General features: G+C 43.6%; 1 protein-coding gene across 3 annotated transcripts in view; it reads left to right on the top strand.

The window, feature by feature from the left end:
- LOC120034287 (pre-B-cell leukemia transcription factor 1-like) overlaps window positions 1–24,366 on the top strand; it is a 44,780-nt gene that overhangs the window by 16,799 nt on the left and 3,615 nt on the right. The window contains exons 3-7 of one of the 3 annotated variants that reach the window (XM_038980808.1): window positions 16,148–16,395; window positions 16,605–16,795; window positions 16,935–17,070; window positions 17,401–17,557; window positions 24,157–24,243. In XM_038980808.1, the coding sequence (XP_038836736.1) occupies window positions 16,148–16,395; window positions 16,605–16,795; window positions 16,935–17,070; window positions 17,401–17,557; window positions 24,157–24,200 (776 nt within the window). In that variant the 3' untranslated portion in view covers window positions 24,201–24,243. Of the gene's footprint in view, window positions 1–16,147; window positions 16,396–16,604; window positions 16,796–16,934; window positions 17,071–17,400; window positions 17,558–22,477; window positions 22,780–24,156; window positions 24,244–24,366 lie in introns of those variants that run through there. The other 2 variants (XM_038980793.1, XM_038980801.1) reach the window with 2 other exon arrangements.

Below are 24,366 nucleotides of genomic sequence, written 5' to 3'. Positions count from 1 at the left end.
TACATCCAAACATCACACCTGCGGGACAGGTACAGGATGGCAACAGCTGCCCGAGTTACACCAGGAATGCACAATCCCTCCATCAGTGCTCAGACTGTCCGCAATAGGCTGAGAGAGGCTGGACTGAGGGCTTGCTGACCTGTTGTCTGGTGAGGACCTGCCTTACATCGCCGGCAACCACGTTGCCTATGGGCACAAACCCACCGTCGCTGGACCAGACAGGACTGACAAAAAGTGCTCTTCGCTGTTTTGTCTCACCAGGGTGATGGTTGGATTCGGTTTATCGTCAAAGGAATGAGCGTTACACCGAGGACTGTACTCTGGAGCGGGATCGATTTGGAGGTGGATGGTCCATCATGGTCTGTGGTGGTGTGTCACAGCATCATCGGACTGAGCTTGCTGTCATTGCAGGAAATCTCAACGCTGTGCGTTACAGGGAAGACCTCATGTAGTACCCTTCCTGCAGGCTCATCTTTGCATGACCCTCCAGTATGACAATGCCACCAGCCATACTGCTCGTTCTGTGTGTGATTTCCTGCAAGACAGGAATGTCAGTGTTCTGTCATGGCCAGCGAAGAGCCCGGATCTCAATCCCATTGAGCATGTCTGGGACCTGTTGGATCGGAGGTGAGGGTGAGGGCTAGGGCCATTCCCCCCAGAAATGTCTGGGAACTTGCAGGTGCCTTGGTGGAAGAGTGGGGTAAGATCTCACAGCAAGAATAGGCAAATCTGGTGCAGTCCATGAGGAGGAGATGCACTGCATTACTTAAAGCAGCTGTTGGCCACACCAGATACTGACTTTTGATTTTGCCCCCCCCCCCCCGTTCAGGGACACATTATTCCATTTCTGTTCGTCACATGTCTGTGGAACTTGTTCAGTTTGTCTCAGTTGTTGATTATTATGTTCATACAAATATTTACACATGTCAAGTTTGCTGAAAATTAACGCAGTTGACAGTGAGAGGACGTTTCTTTTTTTGTTGAGTTTAGAACATGAAAAACGGTTTGGTACTAGAATTTGTTACTTTTGGTACTTCTGTCAAATGTGTCTCACGTCATATACGGAATGAGAGGATGGAGTCTGTGTACTTTGTCTGAATCTTCTCAAGGGGGCTGTAGTAAGCTAGCCAGGGTACTTGCATTTGTGCATGCATGCGGCTGACACAGCGCAAGCCACTTTTGAGAAGCAAGCGAGAGGAGAGAGAACACGAAGACCGCATGGCCTCTTTATAACGAAAACTTCATACCTCCACGCCCGCAACTTGTTGACAAAACTGGCTCCAGAAGCGAGCTATGGGAATACATTGCTTACATAGATGAGCTAGCCCATCAAAACAGCTATGTGAAAGGTGTTACAAAGCAGTACAGGGCAAGGGAGGTTTTGAGGCAAAACAACTAACTATTACACATGACATTTGCATTGTAACGTTATTCTACTAGCAGCAACATTTTAATAATGTTTGAGTGACTAACCACGTTAGTAATAAACCACAACAGCTGTGATGGAAACAGGAAGTTTCGGTACAATTTTATAAATGTCGGCATGGTGGGCTCTTTTTGTCTGTACAAGTAATTATGCGAGAGGGTGGTGAAAACGCCTTCATGCACCAATATTTATCTAATAACCATATCAAAATGCACTTGGAATCACGTGACATGGTGTGTGTGTGATCCTCCCACTATGACTTGGGAAAACAGTTTATTAGGCTATAGATTAAATAAATTATGATGAACTTCACAGGGTGGTGAAAGTGCACGGCGTCTTTCCAATAAATATCCAGGCTCTTATTCTGGTGACATAATGTTTGACAAATAAAAACATTCTCTTATCCATAATAATCTCATGTAGACTAGCCTACCCGCACTATCTACAAGCTGTTGGCTAGAAAGCACGTGCCAAGACCGGAGTAGGCTATTTAACGCAACAGTTTTTGTAACAAAGCTATCGGTAGAGTTGGAAATGCAATGGAAACACATTGAGAGTTTTTATTTGGTGAATGAAAACTCAAGAGAAAGTACATTTTGTGTGCACGGTCATCAAGCACTGATATTTATCCACAACAAGTCTGTTTGGTGGAAACACCGCTGGTAAGAAAATGTGCATATTTTCTTTATGTTGATTCGAGAATATTCTCACAAATCTGTTGCCAATTGGATGGAAACCTAGTTGGTGACATGAACATACATATTCAGCATGACATTCATGTGAGCATTGTAATATGATTACAACCCAAAAGTAATGTGAAATGCACTCATAACAGCAATATATTAAGACTACTTTGCGTTTGTCTGGGCTTGCTAGCAGTAGCCGCTAGCCAGCCAGCAGCCCTGGCAGTTGACATGCACTCTGGAAATCGTAGTATGCTGTGTAAAATCCATTGTATTTCTATGGTGTGTGTGTGTGTGTGTGTGGACTATTGCAATATAGAAGCTTAAGAAATGAGCGTCAGTGTTTTTATATGTTTTGGAACTAAACTATTAATTGAATACATACAATTATTTAGCTGTAATGAATCATGTCATTTTACCTAATATTATGGCCTTAGATGAGCAAATTAACCCTGATGTGTCAAATTAACATTTTAGAACAGTTTAGATGTAATTGTACAATTATTTTGTATGCTCTGAGTCTCATGGTTCTGCAGAAGGAACATTTAAATATATTATTCTGTTATTTAATATGGTGTTTTATTTTTGAAATGTAATATAGAATATCTTTTATTTGTTGTATTTAAGTTATCAAATCACATTTTATTTGTCACATGCGCCTACATTACAGTGAAATGCTTACTTGCGAGCCCTTAACCAACAATGCAGTTTTAAGAAGAATACCCAATAAAAGCAACATAATTAAAGACCAGTAATAAAATAACAACAGGGAGGCTATATATGGGGTACCGATACACAGTCAATATGTGGGGGCACTGGTTAGTCGAGGTAATATGTACATGTAGGTAGTTATTAAAGTGACTACATAGATGATAACAGAGTAGGAGCTGTGTATAAAGGGGGGTGGGGGCAATGAAAATAGTCTGGGTAGCTATTTGATTAGGTGTTCAGGAGTCTTATGGCTTGGGAGTAGAAGCTGTTTAGAAGCCTCTTGGACCTAGACTTGGCGCTCCGGTACTGCTTGCTGTGCGGTAGCAGAGAGAAAAGTATATGAACTAGGATGGCTGGAGTCTTTGACAATTTTTAGGTCCTTCCTTTGACACCGCCTGGTATGGAGGTCCTGGATGGCAGGAAGCTTGGCCCCGGTGATGTACTGCACCGTACGCGCTACCTTTTAGTGCCTTGCGGTCGGAGGCTGAGCAGTTGCCATCAACATATATTGTTCAACGTTTTCAAAAATAAAGCCCTGTGGTTATTCTGTGACTTAAGCTAATACACATTATTTTTGCCGTGGTATACTTTTGGTATTGCGTATCCTTTCGGCATTGAGACTCGTGATACTATACCTGGTATCGAGGTCAACATTCTGGTATTGTGACAATGCTACTAACTACATAGACAAATGAGGATAACCCAGTCAGATACTTGTATACACAGCTCCTTGACTGACTCATACTCTCTACTGACTAAGGACATTTTTATTTTGTTTATTGCATCGAAGCATTTACATTCAAGCTGGTATATTGTCACTCACACACCCCAGATGATTTCATTCCGTTTGTCACTCAATCTGTTTGTTCCTTCACGGAATGAAGAGAATGAAAAAGAGCGAGAGGAGAGAGGGAAGGGAGAAGGAGCGATAGAGATTGATGAGGCATTAAGAGCAGTAGTAATTACTGTGTCCATTCCCGCACGCCAGATTGGCAGACGGCTAATATCACACAGACCCCTGGACCTGACAGACACCCAATCCACGCCCCCCTCCCCGGCCCCCAATACAAGCCCTCCGACCGGGGAGGGAAGATCAACCCCAGGCTTGGTTGTGCCTAATGGTAGGTGGGCTGACTGGCCTGTGGTGTGGTTACCAAACCCCCTTGTTGTTTTCTTCCTCCACGAATTAAAGGCTCTCGTCTCGATGCTGTTGTGATTGTTACCCAGAAATTAATTGATTTTGAGATGTAAAAAAAATATTTTTAAAGCCCAGACATACCAGTAGGATTGTCAAAGGTTTGCCTTCCGACAGTACTTTGCACCTCTGAACAGTGTCGACAGTCACTCTCTTTTTGTGTTCACACAGCAAAGACCTTGGAAGTCGTCAGCCACTCAGCTTTGTTAAAATACTCCAAACTAGAAGGTGGCAGAAGCGTTGTTTAGCAATACGTATCCGTGCGTATTGCTTATGGTATAGATTCCAAGCTATCTGCGCTAATGTTGCTGTTGTGTAGAAAGCCCTTGTTGAAACTAGCCACAGCTAGATAACTACCTAGCAAGATGAAGAAATTGTTTAATTCACTCTCCATAATACCATACTGTCAGTGCCAGCCCATAGCCAAATGTTTAGCTAGCTAGCTAGCTAACGTTAGCATATTCGATAGCTAGCACAACATGGCTAGCTAGCTAAGGACACTGCACTAACTCGGCAGCTAACACAGGCAGCTGTTACATGAAAACTAGCTATTCCATTGTGATTTAATTATGTCAATACTAGCTAGTGGTTAGCTAGTTTGGAGGAAGTATTGTGTTATGTGCATTGCGTCTGTGCACTTAGCTAGCTACCATCCCATAGCACTTTGAAGTGCAGTGAGATTCTCGGTGTGTTTCATGCTTCAAAGGCCCTCTCAATGTGAAACAAGAGGCAGCCACGCCACTTGGTTTGCTATAAAGCTGAGGGATACCGCTGGAGAAATGTTGGCCTACCTACTCTCAAATTCATAGATGCAAGTGTATGAGGTCAGATCTATACTACGTGAGGAACCATGCCTGTGTTCCAGTGCTCTTAGCCAATACCCCTCAGCTTGTCTCTTCTCCCTCTCTCCTGTTCAGTGGGGAGCTTGTTGTAAAGGCAGCCACTGTCAGTCCTCTTAATTAAAGACATGTAAATGTGGCCTCAGCTGGATTGCATTAAAGGTGGCAGTGGCGGGCGGTTGGAGTGTCGGAGCTCCCAGTGCCCTAAACCCACTAATTAAGGATTAATTACAATTGATGAAAGGGAGCCTTCTAGCCTGGGTCCCAGATATGTTGGTGCTGTCTTGCCAGACAATGAACATAGGAGTTGGCAAGATGACACAAACAGATCTGCGACCAGGCTAAAAGCTTGTAGAACTCCTCCACACCAACCGGAGTCCCAGAGAGAATATGTTTTGTGTTTTACACACACACCATGCCTTTTTAGATTACTTTTGATCAGAACCACTGTTAGACATAAGTGAAAAAAGACCATCACTCACTTGGATATAATTCTTTAACTCAGCGCCTTCCATGGTGTGTGTGTGTGACTGTCACGGAAACTGCCCAGGATTAGGTAGTGTGTTGAGGGTTATTGGCGGTATTAAGGACCCCTTCTCCTGGTAAGCCTGTGGAGCTGCTGTGTTGTTCTCCGGAGGCGGAGATTAGATTGGTGACACCTTGGATTTAGGCTTTGATACAGCCTGTTGGTTAATCTACTCTAATCTGACAGTCTCCCACAAAGGTGTAAACACAACACTCATATAAGAATGCACATTAACAAAACTTGCTCTGCAGCAGGGATCATCAACTAGGTTCAGCGACGGGCCAATTTTAATTAAAATAAAAAATTAATTATTGAGCGGATGGTCGGAAGGCTGGAAGATAATTACAAATAATTTTTCACAAGAAGCCCAAACGGATATAATTGGACTAAAACAATTTCAAACCTTGCTTACATTTTGTATACAATCACGTGTCTCGCTTATGCATGGGAGAACTTTGGAACAGATTTCTTCAATTTAAAATCAGTTGGAGCTGATTTCCTAGTGTTTTTACTAGAGGTCGACCGATTTTAAGATTTTTTAAAATTATTTTTTAACGCCGATACCGATTTATTGGAGGACCAAAAAAAGACGATACCGATTTATCGGCCGATTTTTGTATATATATATATATTTGTAATAATGACAATTACAACAATACTGAATGAAGACTTTTTTATTTTAACTTAATATAATACATAAATAAAATCAATTTAGTCTCAAATAAATAATAAATAATGAAACATGTTCAATTTGGTTGAAATAATGCAAAAACACAGTGTTGGAGAAGAAAGTAAAAGTGCAATATGTGCCATGTAAAAAAGCTAACGTTTAGGTTCCTTGCTCAGAAAACGAAAACATATGAAACAAAGCTGGTGAACCAAAGAAACAAAGCTGGTGAACCATATTCCCATATTCCCAGTTAAGAAGTTTTAGGTTGTAGTTATTATAGGACTATTTCTTTCTCTACCATTTCTATTTCATATACCTTTGACTATTGGATGTTCTTATAGGCACTATAGTATTGCCAGCCTAATCTCGGGAGTTAATAGGTTTGAAGTCATAAACAGTGCTGTGCTTCAAGCATTGCTAAGAGCTGCTGGCAAACGCAGGAAAGTGCTTGTTTGAATGAATGCTTACGAGCCTGCTGCTGCCTACCACCGCTCAGTCAGACTGCTCTATCAAATCATTAGACTTAATTATAATATTAAACACACAGAAATATGAGCCGTAGGTCATTAATATGGTCAAATCCGAAAACAATCATTTCGGGGGGGGAAAAAAAGTTTATTCTTTCAGTGAAATACGGAACCCTTCCGTATTATATCTAACGGGTGGCAACCCTAAGTCTAAATATTGCTGTTACATTGCACAACCTTCAATGTTATGTCATAATTGTGTAAAATTCTGGCAGATTGATTACGGTCTTTGTTAGGAAGAAATGGTCTTCACACAGTTCGCAACGGGCCAGGCGGCCCAAACTGCTGCATATACCCCGACTCTGCTGGCATTGAACGCAAGAGTAGTGACAATTTCCCTAGTAAATGTTGCCTGCTAAACATGAATTTATTTTAACTAAATATGCAGGTTTAAAGAAATATACTTGTGTATTGTTTTTAATAAAGGTATTGATGTTCATGGTTAGGTACATTGGTGCAACGATTGTGCTTTTTTCACAAATGCGCTTTTGTTAAATCATCACCCGTTTGGCAAAGTAGGCTGTGATTCGATGATAAATTAACAGGCACTGCATTGATTATATGCAACGCAGGACAAGCTAGTTAAACTAGTAATATCATCAACCATGTGTAGTTAACTAGTGATTTATGTTAAGATTGATTTGTTTAATGCTAGCTAGCAACTTACCTTGGCTCCTTGCTGCACTTGCGTAACAGGTAGTCAGGTAGCCACGCAGTCTCCTCGTAGATTACAATGTAATCGGCCATAATGGCGTCCAAAAATGCAGATTTTACCGATTATGAAAACTTGACCTCTAGTTTTTAGTCTTCTGTCCAACAATGAAAATTCATCAATTTTTTTTCTCAGACAACTTGGAGGGCCAAATAAAACCACTTGGGGAACCCTGCTCTACAGGCTGTAGAGTTTGTTTCAAGCAGGCTATGTTTGTGAGTAGCTTAACTAATTAGAGAGTACATTGTAGTACCTACTTACCAGTACCCTAGATTTGTGCTATAATACTTTTTAGTATAACTGCTGAATCTGTGTGTTTGATTAGAGTTAGTGCTAGTGTAATCAGACAGACACAGACAACCAACATGCGGGCTTAGCTTCTCCAGCTCTCCACGGTAACATCTGACTCTGTCATGGTGCTCGTTGGTTCGTTATAAATGGCCGCTGCTCCTCTGATCTACTGCTTAATTGCCACCTCATTTGCATATCAGTGGAAATGAACAACCTCTCAAATGAGCGTTCATTTTTCAAAGTCTTTAGGAGCTCCTTCAGAGGCGACTCTTAACGAGCACGGGAAAGCAGGCAGCTGGGCAGATGAGAGGGTAGACGGGGAGCCTATATGTACATATCACCTCAACTAACCTGTACCCCCGCACCCCTTTTATATAGCCTTGTTTTAGGAACTTTTATATTTTTTTCAATACATTTTTGCAAATATTTTTACTAAACCAACAACGCAGTTTAAAACATTTTTTATTATATATATTTTTTTTAATGAAGGGACTAAGTAAGCATTTCATGGTGAGGTCTACACCTGGTGAATGTGACATAACATTTGATTTGAGAGGGAGAAGGATGGAGGGGGAAAGGGAGAGGTGTTGTACGGTATACTGAAACGTCATACTTTTTTGATACTAGAACATGAAAAACGGTTCGATACTAGAATTTGTTACTTTCGGTACTTCAGTCAAATGTGCCTCAGGTTGTATACTGATTGAGAGGATCAAGTCTGTCTCCTTATAGCACGAGCGCACCATTCCTGCCTCTTGTCTGCTCCACTTACTCATTCGCTAGAGCACTGGGAGTCTGGACTGCATCATGTTAGTTCCCCACACATGCTGCACAGAAGTTAAAAGATTTGAATAATGCAACACAGCACGTAGAAATGTTTTAACTGTTCATTACTGTTCGCAAAACAATGTCCATACAGGCTAGAACACTTTCCAATGCAAGAAGATACCGGTAGCTTCCAGCTTTGTAGGCTAGCTTTCCTTGCTAGCTTACTGTGGAAGCTAACATCAATTCACTACCCTAGTACTTTGTTTGTGATAATATACAAGCATAACGCAAAATATGATTGTCTCCAAAAACGTTTAACTTAATCGTCTCCCCATGTCCAAAGAAACTTTCCCCCTTCGCCTGTCGTCATGTCTCTTTCTCACGACCTCAACGGACTGTGTGGGCGTGTGCCTCGTCATGAATGACATCATTACTGGGTTTAAAGAGACCGTGCAAACTTTTATAAAAGAAGAGATTGCAACTTCTATGCAAATGTTGTTGATCAGTACAATAAAATAAGTCCCAAATGGAAGGGAAACCGATTGTTTGTCATCTATAGCCACATGAAAGCAATGAAAACAAGCGCAATAACTCAATGCTATTGAATATGCATACACCTGTATTGTGAATAGGCCTCCTAGGCTACATCTTGATTTACCCAGTATATCGATAGAGATTTACTATTCAAGTCAATTGTTACTGTTATAGGGTTAGATTTGTTAAAACAAAGTCAAAGTAATTGTATAATTGATTAATGAATGGCTTGGCTGTCTCTGAAAAATGACACACAATCACGTCTCTGTCTCTTATGCATGGGAGTATTTTGGAACAGATTTCCTACATTTTAAAATCAATTGGAGCTGATTTCCTACTGTTTTTACTAGGGGTCGACCGATTTTAGGATTTTTCAACGCCGATACCGATTTATTGGAGGACCAAAAAAAGCAGATACAAAAATCGACCGATTTTAATCTGTGTGTGTGTGTGTATATATATATACTTTTTTATTTTAACTTTATATAATACATAAAATCATTTTAGGCTCAAATAAATAATGAAACATGTTCAATTTGGTTGAAATAATGGGAAAACACAGTGTTTGAGAAGAAAGTTAAAGTGCAATATGTGCCATGTAAAAAAGCTAACATTTAAGTTCCTTGCTCAGAACATGAGAACATATGAAAGCTTCATATTCCCAGTTAAGAAGTTTTAGGTTGTAGTTATTATAGGAATTATAGGACTATTTCTCTCTACCATTTGTATTTCACATACCTTTGACTATTGGATGTTCTTATAGGCGCTATAGTATTGCCAGCCTAATCTCGGGAGTTGATAGGCTTGAAGTCATAAACAGCACTGTGCTTCAAGCATTGCGACGAGCTGCTGGCAAACGCAGGAAAGTTTGTTTGAATGAATGCTTACGAGCCTGCTGCTGCCTACCACTGCTCAGTCAGACTGCTCTATCAAATCATAGACTTAATTATAACATCACATTTAATGTAATGAGATTGAACTCAAAAGATGCCCAACGCTTGAACAGAGCAGTAGAAGAGTTTCTGTCTGCGTCAACTGCAATTCTGTGATTTTTGGCTAATAAGCTTTTTCTTTTTACGTGGTATTTTGATACTAAACCTGGTATCAGTCAAAATTCTGGTGTCATGACAACACTAGGAGAGCGAGTGAAGGAGGGATAGAGGGACTACGGCCACTTTTAAGGGATACATCTACCTAATCTCTTTTGGAGAGCTCCCGAGTGGCGCAGCGGTCTAAGGTACTGCATCTCAGTGCTGGAGTCGTCACTACAGACCCTGGTTCGTTTTCAGGCTGTATCACAACCGGCCGTGATTGGGAGTCGCATAGGGCGGCAAAAAATGTTTTGTCCGTAACTGACTAACCTAGTTAAATAAAGGAAAAAATGTAAAATACCCTGCTGCTTCGCACTCCTCCTCTCTTCATCTCATGCCTGCTGCTCTTCTAGTGGATGCTTATTATGGAGAATGTGTTGGATGGTATAGGCTCATATAGAGCACCTGAGAACAGGAGGTGTGTGTTGAGCCTTATAGGCCTAGATCTGATTTGAAGCCTTTTGTCCCTGATTTGCTCTGGTCTCCATAGTTGTCGTCTCTAGTTAACAAAGGGTTAATTTCATGCTTAATGGTATTCGCTGTGTTTGCCCAGGGTGGGACATCTCCCATTCACACCCCTCATCACACGGTGTTGACACTGACCACTCACCACTCCCTCGCTCAGGAAGGAAGCACACTGACCATTTGTGTGACCGCTTGTTTGTTTTTGTGTGTGTGTGTGCCACAGGGTTTCAGTTTAGAGGACCAACACAACCACAGACGCTGCTTAAAGCAGGACCTGACACATCCACAGTTTACTACTGCCCCTCTCCAAAAAGTACCACTCGATAGACTAAAACGTTTTGTTTCGAGATTGTTAGCCTGTTGAGCTAAAGCCTTGGAAGTCTTCAGGTCTCAGGCAAGATAAGTCTTTATCAGGCCTCCCGAGTGGCGCAGCGGTCTAAGGCACTGCATCTCAGTGCTAGAGGTGTCACTAGGCTGTGATTGGTGAGTCCCATAGGGCGGCGCACAACTGGCCCAGTGTTAGGGTTTGGCCGGGGTAGGCAGTCATTGTAAATAAGAATTTATTCTTAACTTACTTGCCTAGTTAAATAAATATAAACAGCGTGGTTCCCGACCTCTGTTACACCAGGGATATATTATTAATTGTACTAGAGGTTAGGAGGGAAAATGGAAGAGGATACCCCTGGATTAGGACTAGTACTCCAGACAGCACTCAGACGACTCCCGCTGTAGCATGGGGATCCTAATTCAACCTGTGGGTTCAGTAACAGTCTTCAATTTCCTCCCGGGGCCCAGAGTCACTTTACGCTCTTCCTTTCTGATGCCACTAGGTTGCTTTCATCATCAAATTTTCGATTTACAGAGTACTTTATTTCTATAGTACCTTATAGAAGTCTATGGGTGTCATAGACCTAGGTTGAAAATATTTGATATTTTGCTTTATATGTGATATTTTTTTATCATATTTTCAACCTAGTGATCGACTGGGAACTTTGCTCATAGTGAATTTATTTCAAAGGGTTTACTGCACATCCTCCTCTTCTCTGTGAAGACCATTTTTTTTTTTTCTTCTCTCATTTGGGCCAATGACTTTTACTTGGTACTGATGGCGAATTTGCCAGAATGTCTTGTATGTAGTTCCTTCTTGTATGAAGGTTGTGTAGCTTGGAACCTCCTTCCTGTTGGACCATTGTTTTCTTCTGGATCCAGTTACGGTATAGTAGCAGGAGCATTTCTGAAGCGTTCTTATTCTGCTGTTCCCTCTTGCCTTTTTCCCCTCATCTTCTTCCTCTGCCTCTCTCTGCTTTTATGTCCTCCTGTGACTCCCTTGTTTTTCCAATTCTCCTTGGTTCTCCTTCTAGGCTGCCCTCTATCCTTACTTTTTCTCTCCCCCCCCTTCTCTTTCTCTCTCTCTCCCCGGTTCGCTCCCTCAGTGGAAGGCTGAGAATACCCAAGGGAGCTGAGGCAATTAAAATGCTAATCCTGTCTGTCTACAGGGAGAGGAGGAGGAGGAGATGGAGGGAGGAGAGGAGGAGGAGAGGTGGGGGCTGACAGCATGAGGGATTGCAGCTCACATGGAGAACTCAACTGAAATGGAGAGCGAGAGGCGCTGGAGTGAGGGGGGTGCCGAGAAAGGGGGATGCAGGGGAGGGTGTGGGGTGGGAGTGAAAAGGGGATGCAGGACAGAGCGAGAGAAGAGAGAAGACAGATGTGGGATAAAAAAGTGTGTCTGCCATGAGCTGAGGGATGGAAGGCCTGAAATGTGTTTGGGGTACATGCATCTCCCCCTAATGTACTGAAGACACTGCTGCTCTGTTAGGGGTAGCCTTCAACGTCACCCTGCCACACAAGTAGGCCGAGAGCAGGGCTTCTCAACTCTGACCCTACGAGGTCCGGAGCCTGCTGCTTTTCTGTCCTACCTGATCATTAATTACCCACCTGGTTTCCCTGGTCTAAATCACTCCCTGATTAGAGGGGAACAATGGAGAAGAAACAAAATGCAGTGGAACTGGCTTTGAGGTCCAGAGTTGAGTTTGAGGGGCCTAGAGTGTGTACCTACCTACCTGCGCTACCTACTAGGCCTACTACGCACAATTGCGTTTTAGCCTGTGTGCATAGCGATATTGGCTGTGAGGCAGGAATGAACTTCAGGATTATGTATGCAGTGGAAACCCCAGCTGGAGAGCCTGAATATTTTATAGTATGGCTGTAGCTCTTCTCTCGTCTCGCTGCCTGTCTCAATGCCACACAACCTAGGGTGCCTTTTTTACTATGTAATTGTATTGTGGCTGCAAACACCAGCTCCTTATTGCTTTATTGGAAAATGCATTACGACTACTGAGTGCGTAGGCCCTAATAGATGTGTGCGATTGTCAGAATTCACAGCTTAATAATTGGAGTAATTAGGAGAATCTGAGGTCATTAGGGGCTACAGCTGGGGGCTATAATAATGAGAACTGGGGGGGGGGTAAGCAGAGAGGTGGGGCAGGATGGAGGGGAAAGACCCGGAGAGGCATGGTTGACCTCTTGTGCTGTCGGTCAGTTGGCTACTCCTTCTATGACCACTGCATCCATGTATAACACTAACTGACCAAAAGCACTTTTTTTGAAGAAGTGCGTTTTGCCTGGAGTGCTAGATGGGTGGGGTTTGTACCTTTGGGACTATTCCATTGACGTTGTTGGTCTAGACGAGCGCAGCTAAACTATTTGGTAGGTAACAAATACTATTTCATGTTTTTTGAGCCGATGTCTGAATATTCTGGGCCTCCGGTGTATTGCACTGTCTGCTGCCTCTGCTGGATCGGGAAATGGTTTGTCTGGAACAGTGTCTGGGACGGGACAGCTCAGACTGACTTCTACACACACGCACGAACACACACAGTCTGGAAGCTACAGACTTACTGGAGAGCACACACACACACACAAGATAAGCTAATCCTCTAACACTTAAAACACAATCTACTCACAAGCACACACAACTCTTGGAAACTTAGCAAGTAGGTGCATAGTTTGCATGCACATCGTAAAAGCACTTTCTCTCGACCTAGCCTATAAGTACCAAAGTGTAGCTTTGTGAGTGGAGAGGGGGAGAGAGAGCGATGGGCCAATCGGGGTCATTAGTTCAGTCGGCTGGGTCTGCTGCATTCCTGAGCCGTGAGCGGGGATGAGAGGGGGAGCAACAGTGAAGGAATGTGTCTCGGAGAGAACAGAGAGAGGAGCTAGATGGAGAAAACAACGGAGGCAAGAGGGAACAAGAAAAAGAGAGCAACAGCAGGGGAGAAAAGTTTATAGAAAAAGAGGGGAAAGTTGAGAGAAGAGAGGGAGACCATTGGGGAGGGGGAGTGGGCAGAATTGTTAGGATGCACTTTAAAGTAGTACACTAACCGAAAGGATACTGACTTTATTGTGGAAACATCGTTTTATCTCAAGTGTAACTACACGTTAAAGCCCCAATCCAGAGTTGGTGTTCCAGTCCAACAGCAGGCCCTGCCACTTGGTTGTGTATACTTTTCAAGAATCAATGGATAGGCCTATATCATTTACCATTGAACTGCAGGAAATATCCCAAATGATGTATTTACTGTTCTGAAGAACTCTCTCTCATGGCTGTGTTAACCCAGAGAGAACAAAGCCGGTAGAAATATAATTATTTCCTGTCTTTCCTCTGTTCCAGAACTGTAAACTGTATAGAACAGCTGCTAGTTATGGCTTTAACAAAAATACTTTATTTATCCATGCAAGAGGGAAATGTATCCTGCTGTACCCAACCCCTTGGACATACACACACATTATATACTGAACAAAAATATAAACGCAACAATTTTGACGATTTTACAGTTCATAAAAGGAAATCAGTCAATTGAAATAAATTCATTAGGCCATAGTCTATCGATTTCACATGAATGGGCAGGGGTGCAGGCCTGGGAGGGCATAGGCCCACCCACTGGGGAGCCAGGCTCAGCCAGTCCAATGAGTTTTTTTCCCCCAGAAAAGGGCTTTATTACAGACCGAAATACTCCTCAGTTTCATCAGCTGGTCTCTGATGATCCTGTAGGTGAAGAAGCCCGGATGTGGAGGTCTTGGGCTGGTGTGGTTACACGTTGTGAGGCCGGTTGGGCGTACTTTCCAATTCTCTAAAACAACGTTGGAGGTGGCTTATGGTAGAGAAATTAACATTAAATTATCTGGCAACAGCTCTGGTGGACTTTCCTGTAGTCAGCATGCCAATTGCACGCACCCTCAACTTGAGACATCTGTGGTGTTGTGAGACAAAACCGCACATTAAGTGGCCTTTTATTGCCCCCGGCACAAGGTGCACCTGTGTGATGATCGTGCTCTTTAATCAGCTTCTTGATATGCCACACCTGTCAGGTGGATGGATTATCTTGACAAAGGAGAAATGCTCACTAACAGGGATGTAAAGAAATTTGTGCACAAAATTGGAGAGAAATAAGCATTTTGTGCAATCTTTTATTTCTGCTCATGAACATGGGACCAACACTTTACATGTTGCGTTTCATATTTTTGTTCAGTATATATTCCTGTACTGTGAACAGCAGAATAGTAAGTTGGATAGAACAGGCTCTGAGAGAGTTAATGGTCTTGGCTTTAATACAGGAATGCTACAGTCCTCGTATACCCCTTTCACTCTACTGAGCCAAACCAAGCCAAGCCAAGATGTACAGTGCTAGCTTGGTTAGGTTGCAGGACAAGGTACAGTACGGCATGATAGTGTTAAAACAAAGGCTCTGAGTCAGTGTCTTTGTGTATAGGAGTCTGTGCATTGAGAGCAATGTGCGTGTCTGTTTGCACCTGTGTGTATGTGTGTTGCGTCTGAGTGTGTACTGTGTGCCTCCGTGTGTGGGTGTCTATCTGTAAGAGGGAGAGATGAGTGTGTGGCTGGGGGCTGACAGAGGTCCTGGGTTTAATACAGTGGAATAGCAGAGCGGCTGAAAGCTGTACTTATGGCCAGCCGAGCTTGCAGTGACAGCACATGCGCTCCCATTACTCTGCCCATGCCTCATGTTGCTGCTGCCTGCCTCTCTCTGCTCTGTACTGGCAGCCTGACACTGACTGAGGCGCCACACTGCCACCTGGTGTTAGAATAGGGTACTGCTAATTTAGAATTCACTTAAGAATTTATGTGTCTCCCAAATGGAACCCAAACCCCTTTTAACGTGCACTACTTTTAGGATGCCATTAGGGACTCATAACCAAGTGACTCGGGAGAGTGAGTCGACAGGGTTGTTTTGACAGCTCGGGCACTTCTCCTTGAGGTTTTAGTATTGATGAAGTGTCCTACTGTCCTCCCTTCCCTTGCACCCGCTGGAACCCGGAATAATCATCCTCTCCGGTAGAGAAAGTACAGTTTTGCCTATTTGGAGACTTTTTTCAGTACATTAAAATTCAAAACTAAGGCCCCAGTCCAGAAACTACCCCTAGCTGAGGCACTTCTTAAGATCTGAAAGAAATTGGATAGGAGAAGCCTTTAGCCTAAGCAGTATGACAAACATCCTACCTGGCCTATCTGAGAGTGTTATTACCATATTGCCTATACCTATCCAACTTCTTCAGATCTACCTCAAGTGCCTAGAGTCGGATAAGGGGTTGAATCTAAATGACTCCGACGTTGCAATTGAGACACGGTGTTCCATTATCCTTAATGCCTGATTGACATATTGAATTTCTCTCTCTTTGCCTCCTCTTCAGTGCTGAGTATCCGAGGCATTCAGGATGAGGACCCCCCAGACCCCCAGATCATGCGTCTGGACAACATGCTACTGGCCGAGGGCGTGTCTGGCCCGGAGAAGGGCGGGGGCTCGGCTGCAGCGGCAGCGGCTGCAGCAGCAGCAGGAGGGTCGCCCGGCGCCGACGGAGGCGTCGAACACTCAGACTACAGAGCCAAGCTGGCCCAGATCAGACAGATCTACCACTCTGAGCTGGAGAAATATGAACAGGTAGGAGAGAGGGAGACACATTTACACAGATTTACCAATCTAAGCTGGAGAAAAACAGCACACGTGTATTTCTCTGTCACCTTCAAAGATGAGTGTTTTCGTGGGAATTTGTTATTTTGTGTAACTGGACTGAATTTAAGTAAAAAGAAAATGTTGATAGTCTCATTTCTCCCTCCTTCTCATCCTCCTCCTCTGCCCCTACACCCCAGGCATGCAGTGAGTTCACCAACCACGTGATGAACCTGCTGAGGGAGCAGAGTCGCACGCGGCCCATCTCTCCCAAGGAGATCGAGCGCATGGTGGCCATCATCCACCGCAAGTTCAGCTCCATCCAGATGCAGCTCAAACAGAGCACCTGCGAGGCCGTCATGATCCTACGCTCCAGATTCCTCGACGCCAGGTCTGTCTGTCTGCTTCTCAAGAGTTTTGCTGTAATTTAATTTGTTACCTGCAGGGCTTCTTTTTTTAAATTTTTTATTCCGAGATGAATATTGTCTGACTGACTTTGTGTGTGTGTCTCGTATCAATGTCTCTGTCAGGCGTAAGAGGCGTAACTTCAACAAGCAGGCTACAGAGGTTCTGAACGAGTACTTCTACTCCCACCTGTCCAATCCCTACCCCAGTGAGGAGGCTAAAGAAGAGCTGGCCAAGAAGTGTGCCATCACCGTCTCCCAGGTACTGCACCACCGTACCGCACCATACACTTCTGCTGCCAGTGGACTTACCAGTACTGAAACCAGCTTTTCCCCTTCTAATGTATAGGTAGGGGGTCTGTTCCCCTGCCTAAAATTATTTGGCTTTATTTGGTTTCAATTGAAAGTGTCAGGTGACTGAAAATGTACTGAAACAGGGATGGACTACCTGACATTTTCCAGTACGAAACGCTTGTTTTCGTTTTCCGTTGGGAAACATTTTGCTACGGCGTGCACTGATGAATACAACCCTGGAAAGACATCTAGGGGATACGCTGACTAATACACTGGTGTCTGTCCGTCTCCCCCTCAGGTTTCTAATTGGTTCGGCAACAAGAGAATACGGTACAAGAAGAACATTGGTAAGTTCCAGGAGGAAGCGAACCTCTACGCAGTTAAAACAGCGGTGGATGCTGCCAGCGTGTCGGCGCAGGCTAGCCAGGCTAACTCTCCGGCGACGCCCAACTCAGGTACCGTGTGCCCCTACCAACCACCCCTGACCCCCACCCCTCCATCCATCTCAATCACCCTGCCTCCCAACACCAATCAGCTGAGGTCCATGCTATTACACACACATTGTAGTTCATACACACTGGTAGAAGTGTAGAACCACATACACAGAATGAGGACAATGTCTGCATTGCTGTCTGTCCTGTCTGCATTGCTGTCTGGCTGCGTGCCTGCCTGCCTGGCTGGCTGTCTGTCTGCCTGGCTGTCTGTCTGCCTCTGTCTGTTGTCTGGCTCTCCATCTGACTTTTCTTCTGTTCCTCTGCTTGTTTGGTGTCTGATGCATTGCTGTGATGTTATTGCGCTCACAGATGTTCTATAGTGGAGTTTTTTTTTAAGACCAAATCGATAATCTCCTCGTTAAAAGTTGCTTTAATGTTGTAGAAAGTGGTCATTTTCAGGGATAAATGTAGCTTGACTTAGCAGTGTCTTAGATGCTGGGCTATTGCCCTAAGCAATATCTCTTAGTAGGAAATGACCATCGTCCCCCATCGGATTATAAATCCAATTCACTAACAAATGTATTTTTTTCTTTCTGAATGTCTGTTTCTGTTCAATTTCACCACTTCCTCTTTCGATGTCGTCATTTTAACCTGATATATTTCTTATTTATTTATCCTACTACTACTGCAAACTCCCACAGTCCCCTACCTCCCATTCGGCTCTTTCTTTATGTAGCAGCCAGAACACCTTTACATTAGTGTACAATACACACACACACTACCGTTCAAAAGTTTGGGGTCACTTAGAAATGTCCTTGTTTTTGAAAGAAAAGCAAATTTTTTGGGGGACCATTTTATAATAACATCAAATACAGCGTAGACATTTTAATGTTGTAAATGACTATTGTAGCCGGAAACTGCTTTAAAAAAAAAAAATGGAATATCCACATAGGCGTACAGAGGCCCATTATCAGCAACCATCACTCCTGTGTTCCAATTGCACGTTGTTAGCTAATCCAAGCTGATCATTTTAAAAGGCTAATTGATCATTCGAAAACCCTTTTGCAATTATGTTAGCACAGCTGAAAACTGTTGCCCTGATTTAAAGAAGCAATAAAACAAGCATTTTTTTTAGACTAGTTGAGTATCTGGAGCATCAGCATTTTTCGGTTTGATTACAGGCTCAAAATGGCCAGAAACAAAGTACTTTCTTCTGAAACTCGTCAGTCTATTGTTCTCAGAAATGAAGGCTATTCTGTGCAAGAAACTGAAGATCTGGCACTACTCCCTTCACAGAACAGCGCAAACTGGCTCTAACCAGAATAGAAAGAGGAGTGGGAGGCCCCGGTGCACAACTGAGCAAGAGGACAAGTACATTAGAGTGTAGTTTGAGAAACAGATGCCTCACAAGTCCTCAACTGGCAGCTTCATTAAATAGTACCCGCAAAACACCAGTCTCAACGTCAACAGTGAAGAGGCGACTCTGGGACGCTGGCCTTCTAGGCAGAGTTCCTCTGTCCAGTGTCTGTGTTCTTTTGCCCATCTTAATATATATATTTTTTTTGGCAAGTCTGAGATATTGCTTTTTCTTTGCAACTCTGCCTAGAAGGCCAGCATCCCAGCATCACCTCTTCAATGTTGATGTTGAGACTTGTGTTTACATTGGCGCCATGTTCAGAAATGCCTCCAAAATATCTGGAGAAATTGCAGAGAGCCACATCTAATAACAGAAATACTCATCATACACTTTGATGAAAGATACATGTTTTACATAGAATTAAAGATACACTTGTTCTTAATGCAACCGCTGTGTCAGATTTCAAAAAAACTTTATGGAAAAAGCACACCATGCAATAATCTGAGACGGCGCTCAGATATAAACATCTCCACCATGTTGGAGTCAACAGAAATACGAAATTACATCATAAATATTCCCTTTGATCTTCATCAGAATGCACTCCCAGGAATCCTAGTTCCACAATAAATCGTTGTTTTGTTCGATAATGTCCATTACTTATGTCCAAGTAGCTACTTTTGTTAGCATGTTTAGTACACATGTCCAAACGCTGGCGCAGATCCAGGCGAACGTCGGACGAAAACTTCAAAATTATATTACAGGTCGAATAAACTTGTCAAACTAAGTAGAGAATCAATCTTCAGGATGTTATCATAAATATTAAATAACGTTCCAACCGGAGAATTCCTTTGTGTCTACAGAAGTAATGGAATGCAAGGCGATATCATTTGGAATGCGCGTGACCAAGAACTGGCACTCTGCCAGACCACTGACTGAAACACCTCCCATTCGGCCCCACATCACAGTAGAGGCTTCATTCAACGTTCTACAGACTGTTTACATCTAGTGGAAGGCGTAGGAAGTGCCAAGATCCATATCTTACTGGGATTTGAATAGGCGATGAGTTAAATCAACCAGCCTCAGAATTCTCACTTCCTGTTTGGATTTTTTTCTCAGGTTTTTGCCTGCCATATGAGTTCTGTTATACTCACAGACATCATTCAAACAGTTTTAGAAACGTCAGAGTGTTTTATATCCAATAGTAATAATAATATGCATATATTAGCATCTGGGACAGTGTAGGAGGCAGTTCACTCTGGGCACGCTATTCATCCAAAAGTGAAAATGCTGCCCCCTATCACAAAGAAGTTAATCAGGGCAACTGTTTTCAGCTGTGTTAACATAATTGCAAAAGGGTTTTCTAATGATCAATTAGCCTTTTAAAATGATCAACTTGGATTAGCTAACACAACGTGTCATTGGAACACAGGAGTGATGGTTGCTGATAATGGGCCTATGTAGATATTCCAGTGGTGGGCTGTCAGGGCCAGCAAGGCCTTCTCTGCTGGCCTAAACATCAGAATATAATTTTTTTTTAAATATATTTTCCCACAAATATGTATTAAATTATTCCCCAGAGTAAGAGTTATACTCTTCATTTCATAGCTTTCCTCTTGGTTGCACTGCTTCCAGCCCCAGGTTGAGATTTGGAGGGCTGGTCTTTATGTTAGATCTTTTATCCAATCATATTCAGCCATCATGTGTTGCCAGGGGTCTAAAATCTGCCCTCAGGCCTTCAGAATCAACAGTGCGGGCGCTTGTAGCTTAAAGTGAATGGAAATGAAAATTTAGTGTCAACCAATTAGCTTTAGAGTTGGCTATTGTACGCCTGCTGGCTGGCTCCAGTGTTACACAGGAGCCAGCTAGCAGGCGTAGTGCGTGCACGTCTTTTGATTGGATTACCAATATTGAGAGGCAGGTCCTATGGGCAGGTCTATGCAGAACCTCAGAACTAGGAAACTGAATTTGATAAACGAATTAATTTGCGTACTACTAAGCTGTTTTTTCAACCCACAATGGCGGAAGGAGGAGAAGATATCGATTTGGTCGAGGATATAATTATAACGCCATTCTCAAGACAAACTTTTCTTGAAAAGTTCGACATTGTAAGGAGAGGTCGCCCGACGCTACAAAGCCTGTCACAGGCGGGAAAGTGGTTCGTTCGCCACTTTCAAAGTTCCAACTACGAGCGCTATCAATGGCTCACAGGCTCCGAGAAGCACTGCAAACTGTACTGCTGGGAATGCCTATTATTTGCAAGTGATCGATTTGGTGTTTGGAGCCACACTGGCTTTGCAAACTTGAGTTGTCTAACCAAGGCAGCAACGAGACACCAAAGTACGGCTGGGCACTTACAAGCAATGGTACTTTTGGGGACACCCGAGTGGATCTACAGCTCAACGAACAAGCGCGCAGGGCAACGGAGCTGCACAATGAAATATTGAAAAGACTCATTGACTGTGTCATGTTTTTGGATAAACACTGTTTACCCAAAAATGTCAATTTTTGTCAATTTCAAGGTGACGCAACGCCTGGTTATACTGCGTTTCTGTCTAAATGTATAGTATCTAGAGCCATGGCATCATAATGATGGTAATAAGAGGTGGATTAATTCGGGTGGGACTGTGTAGGACCTCACTGAAGGCCCAGGCCCCAGGCCCACGGCACGCCACTGAGATATTCCATTAAAAATCTGCTGTTTCCAGCTACAATAGTCATTTACAACATTAACAATGTCAACACTGTATTTCTGATCAATTTGATATTTTAATGGACAAAAAATTTGCTTTTCTTTCAAAAACAAGGACATTTCGAAGTGATCCCAAACTTTTGAACAGTAGTCTGTGTGTGTATACACACACACACGTATGTACCAGCTACCCCTATTTGCTCAGGAAGCAGACAGGAGCAGGTAGGTGATGTACCATTGTCATTGTGAGCCATACTGTAAGTCTGCTTCATAGAAATCTATTATATTATTATCTGGATTCTATTTCCATGGTCTGCCTCTCCTGCAGTAAGATTACAGCTCGCTGGTGGACTGTCAAGTATCAGCACTAGGACTCAAGACTTAACATCTATAATTGTCTGAATTTCACTTTGTCGCCCACTTGTTACAGTGTGACAAACTGACCACCGTTATTCATGTAATAAGACATTTGTGTTGTCTTGATTTTGGTCCGTTTCGAACAAGAAAGTTGCAGTTGGCCCTATAGTTTGGCTATTTCATATTCTCCTGCACTAGCCTCATACTTCATTCACAACAACGTGAGGAAGGTGGAAATTGAGGATCCAGCTGTACAATGTATTGGATCATCTTGGCACCCAGAAGGCTGTGTCACGAGCGACTAAATCATTGCTCACCTCATTCTAAACACTCTGACTGTGGTCCACGATCCTCATGTTTTCAACACTAACCAATGGGTTGTGAGCACGGGTATCACGGTCTCTTTTCAAAAGCCAGTGTACTTTTAACTTCCGGGTTGAACTGTGATCTCTGACCCCGGCACACTGCGGTGCCTGATTTGACTGACAGAGCCACACTGAGATGCCTGATTGGCTGACACAGCGTGTGTTGCCTGCAGGGTCATACAGCTTGTCTCATGCAGGCGACGCTGCTGCTGCCTACCTCGGCCTGCACCCCTCGAACCTCAACGGGGATGGGGAGGCCGTCCTCAACATCGCCCCCTCTCTGCAGCCCCAGGTAGGCACTGAGGACCTCTAGGAAAGCCTGCCTCAATGCTCCAACCCCCTCCAATCCAGTCTCTCTAGGTTTGCAAAATTCCTGTAACGTTCACAAAATGTCCTGGTTTTCACAATCCTGTTTGGAGGATTTCTGGAATCGGGAGGGAATAGTAAAGGCAATCCTGGAATTTGTTCAAACAAAATTTATTTATAAAAAAACAGGGCATTTTGGGGAGGTTTCCGGGACTTTACCACCCCAAAACCAGTGACCCAAACATCCCTAGACACCAGCTCCTCCTAGCTATGATGACCCCCACCTCCCTCTCCTCACCCCTGATCCCTAAACACCCAACCCAAGACCCCCTGTGGCACCTGTCCCTGTTCCACTTAGCAGAGAAACATGCCTCAGGTGCATTTTGCCCCTCTCTCCCTCTCTCCACCTTGTTTCAGTTAAGCCTTTGGTGTACCTACCTTACCATTATCCCCCAGTTATTTATCCATCTATTTCATCTCTATGTCCACATATGCTTCTCCAAATGGCACCCTATTCCCAATATAGTGCACTACTTTAGATGGATATGGTACCATTTGGGAAGCAGCCAGCCCATGGCCATCTCTCTCCATCCTGTCACCATGGAAGCCAAAGGCCCCCCCTCTACTCCCCATTACTCTGCTGTTGCCCTCCGCTGTTTGTAAACCTGTGGAAGTGCGGCGTTGTTGAAGAGGATCCACAGATTTCTGCTGTGAACAGCCTGAGGTTAGCCTGGACGGTCAGTGTCAGCGGCGGAGGGAAATTCCTCGGTTGCATTTCCTTGACTCTTTTGTGTCCGCTCCCTTCGCATCCTTATCAAAACCCATTGGAGGAGAATGTCAAAGGGGCGAGACCGCTGGCTTTCTCATCCAATAGGTGTTTTGAGGAGGTGGAGAGAGGACACGAATGCAATTGAGATTCTCCCTGACTAACCGGATTGTAGACAGCATTTTCTGCATTCCGCCAGTGATGACTGAGAATACAACATTGTGTGATTTTAAATTAGGTAGAAATCATTTCATCTCATCAATCTTGGAACAATAGATATCGGCTTGTAATGTTAGAACTGTGATAGCAGATGGATAGTGTATGAACCCAAAGTCAGGGTTGTACAGAGAAGTGTGCAGAGGTTAACTCGTAGGGAACCAGCAGTCATGCTGCTTTTGCATTGACCGATACAGCAGAGGTTTGTGGAAGCTTTAAAGTTCCTTTAATTCCCACTTGTGTTTGTGTGAGACTATGCCCTGATTGATGTGCAACTACGTGTGTGTGTGTGTGCGCCAGACCTGGGTTCAAATAGTATGTTATCTTCCAAACACTTTTCCTGCACTTGATTGAGCTTGCGTGGCACAACGGAACCAAGCCCGTGCCAATCAAATGCGCTCAAAGTATTTGAAAGGAAACATCCTTTTTGAACCCAGGTCGTGTGTGTATTCTTCGATCCTTGTGGGGGGACCTAAACTCCCCACAAGAGTAGTAAAACAAGGAAAGTGTGTGTATATGTGCATGCATCCCGTAGCTGATGGCGCCTGTCTTGTCTCCGTCCAGGTGGATATCCTGCACCGTGTTACACGCCTGACGGCAGGCTATGAGGAGCTGACCGCTAGCGCCCTCTACGCCCCACACCGCCTCGAAGTGAGTCAAACCTCTCCTTTTATTTAGACCGAAAGAAATGCATGCCTATCAACAAAGTAATTGTAGTCCAGGCAAATGTATTTAGAGCATTTTACATGTGGATTTTACCAGGGTCACAACATG

Source organism: Salvelinus namaycush, chromosome 3 (assembly GCF_016432855.1).
Source record: "Salvelinus namaycush isolate Seneca chromosome 3, SaNama_1.0, whole genome shotgun sequence".
In the NCBI taxonomy this organism is placed as follows: domain Eukaryota; kingdom Metazoa; phylum Chordata; class Actinopteri; order Salmoniformes; family Salmonidae; genus Salvelinus; species Salvelinus namaycush.
Note: the sequence above shows the minus strand (reverse complement) of the source record. Positions and strands in the feature narration are given on the sequence as shown.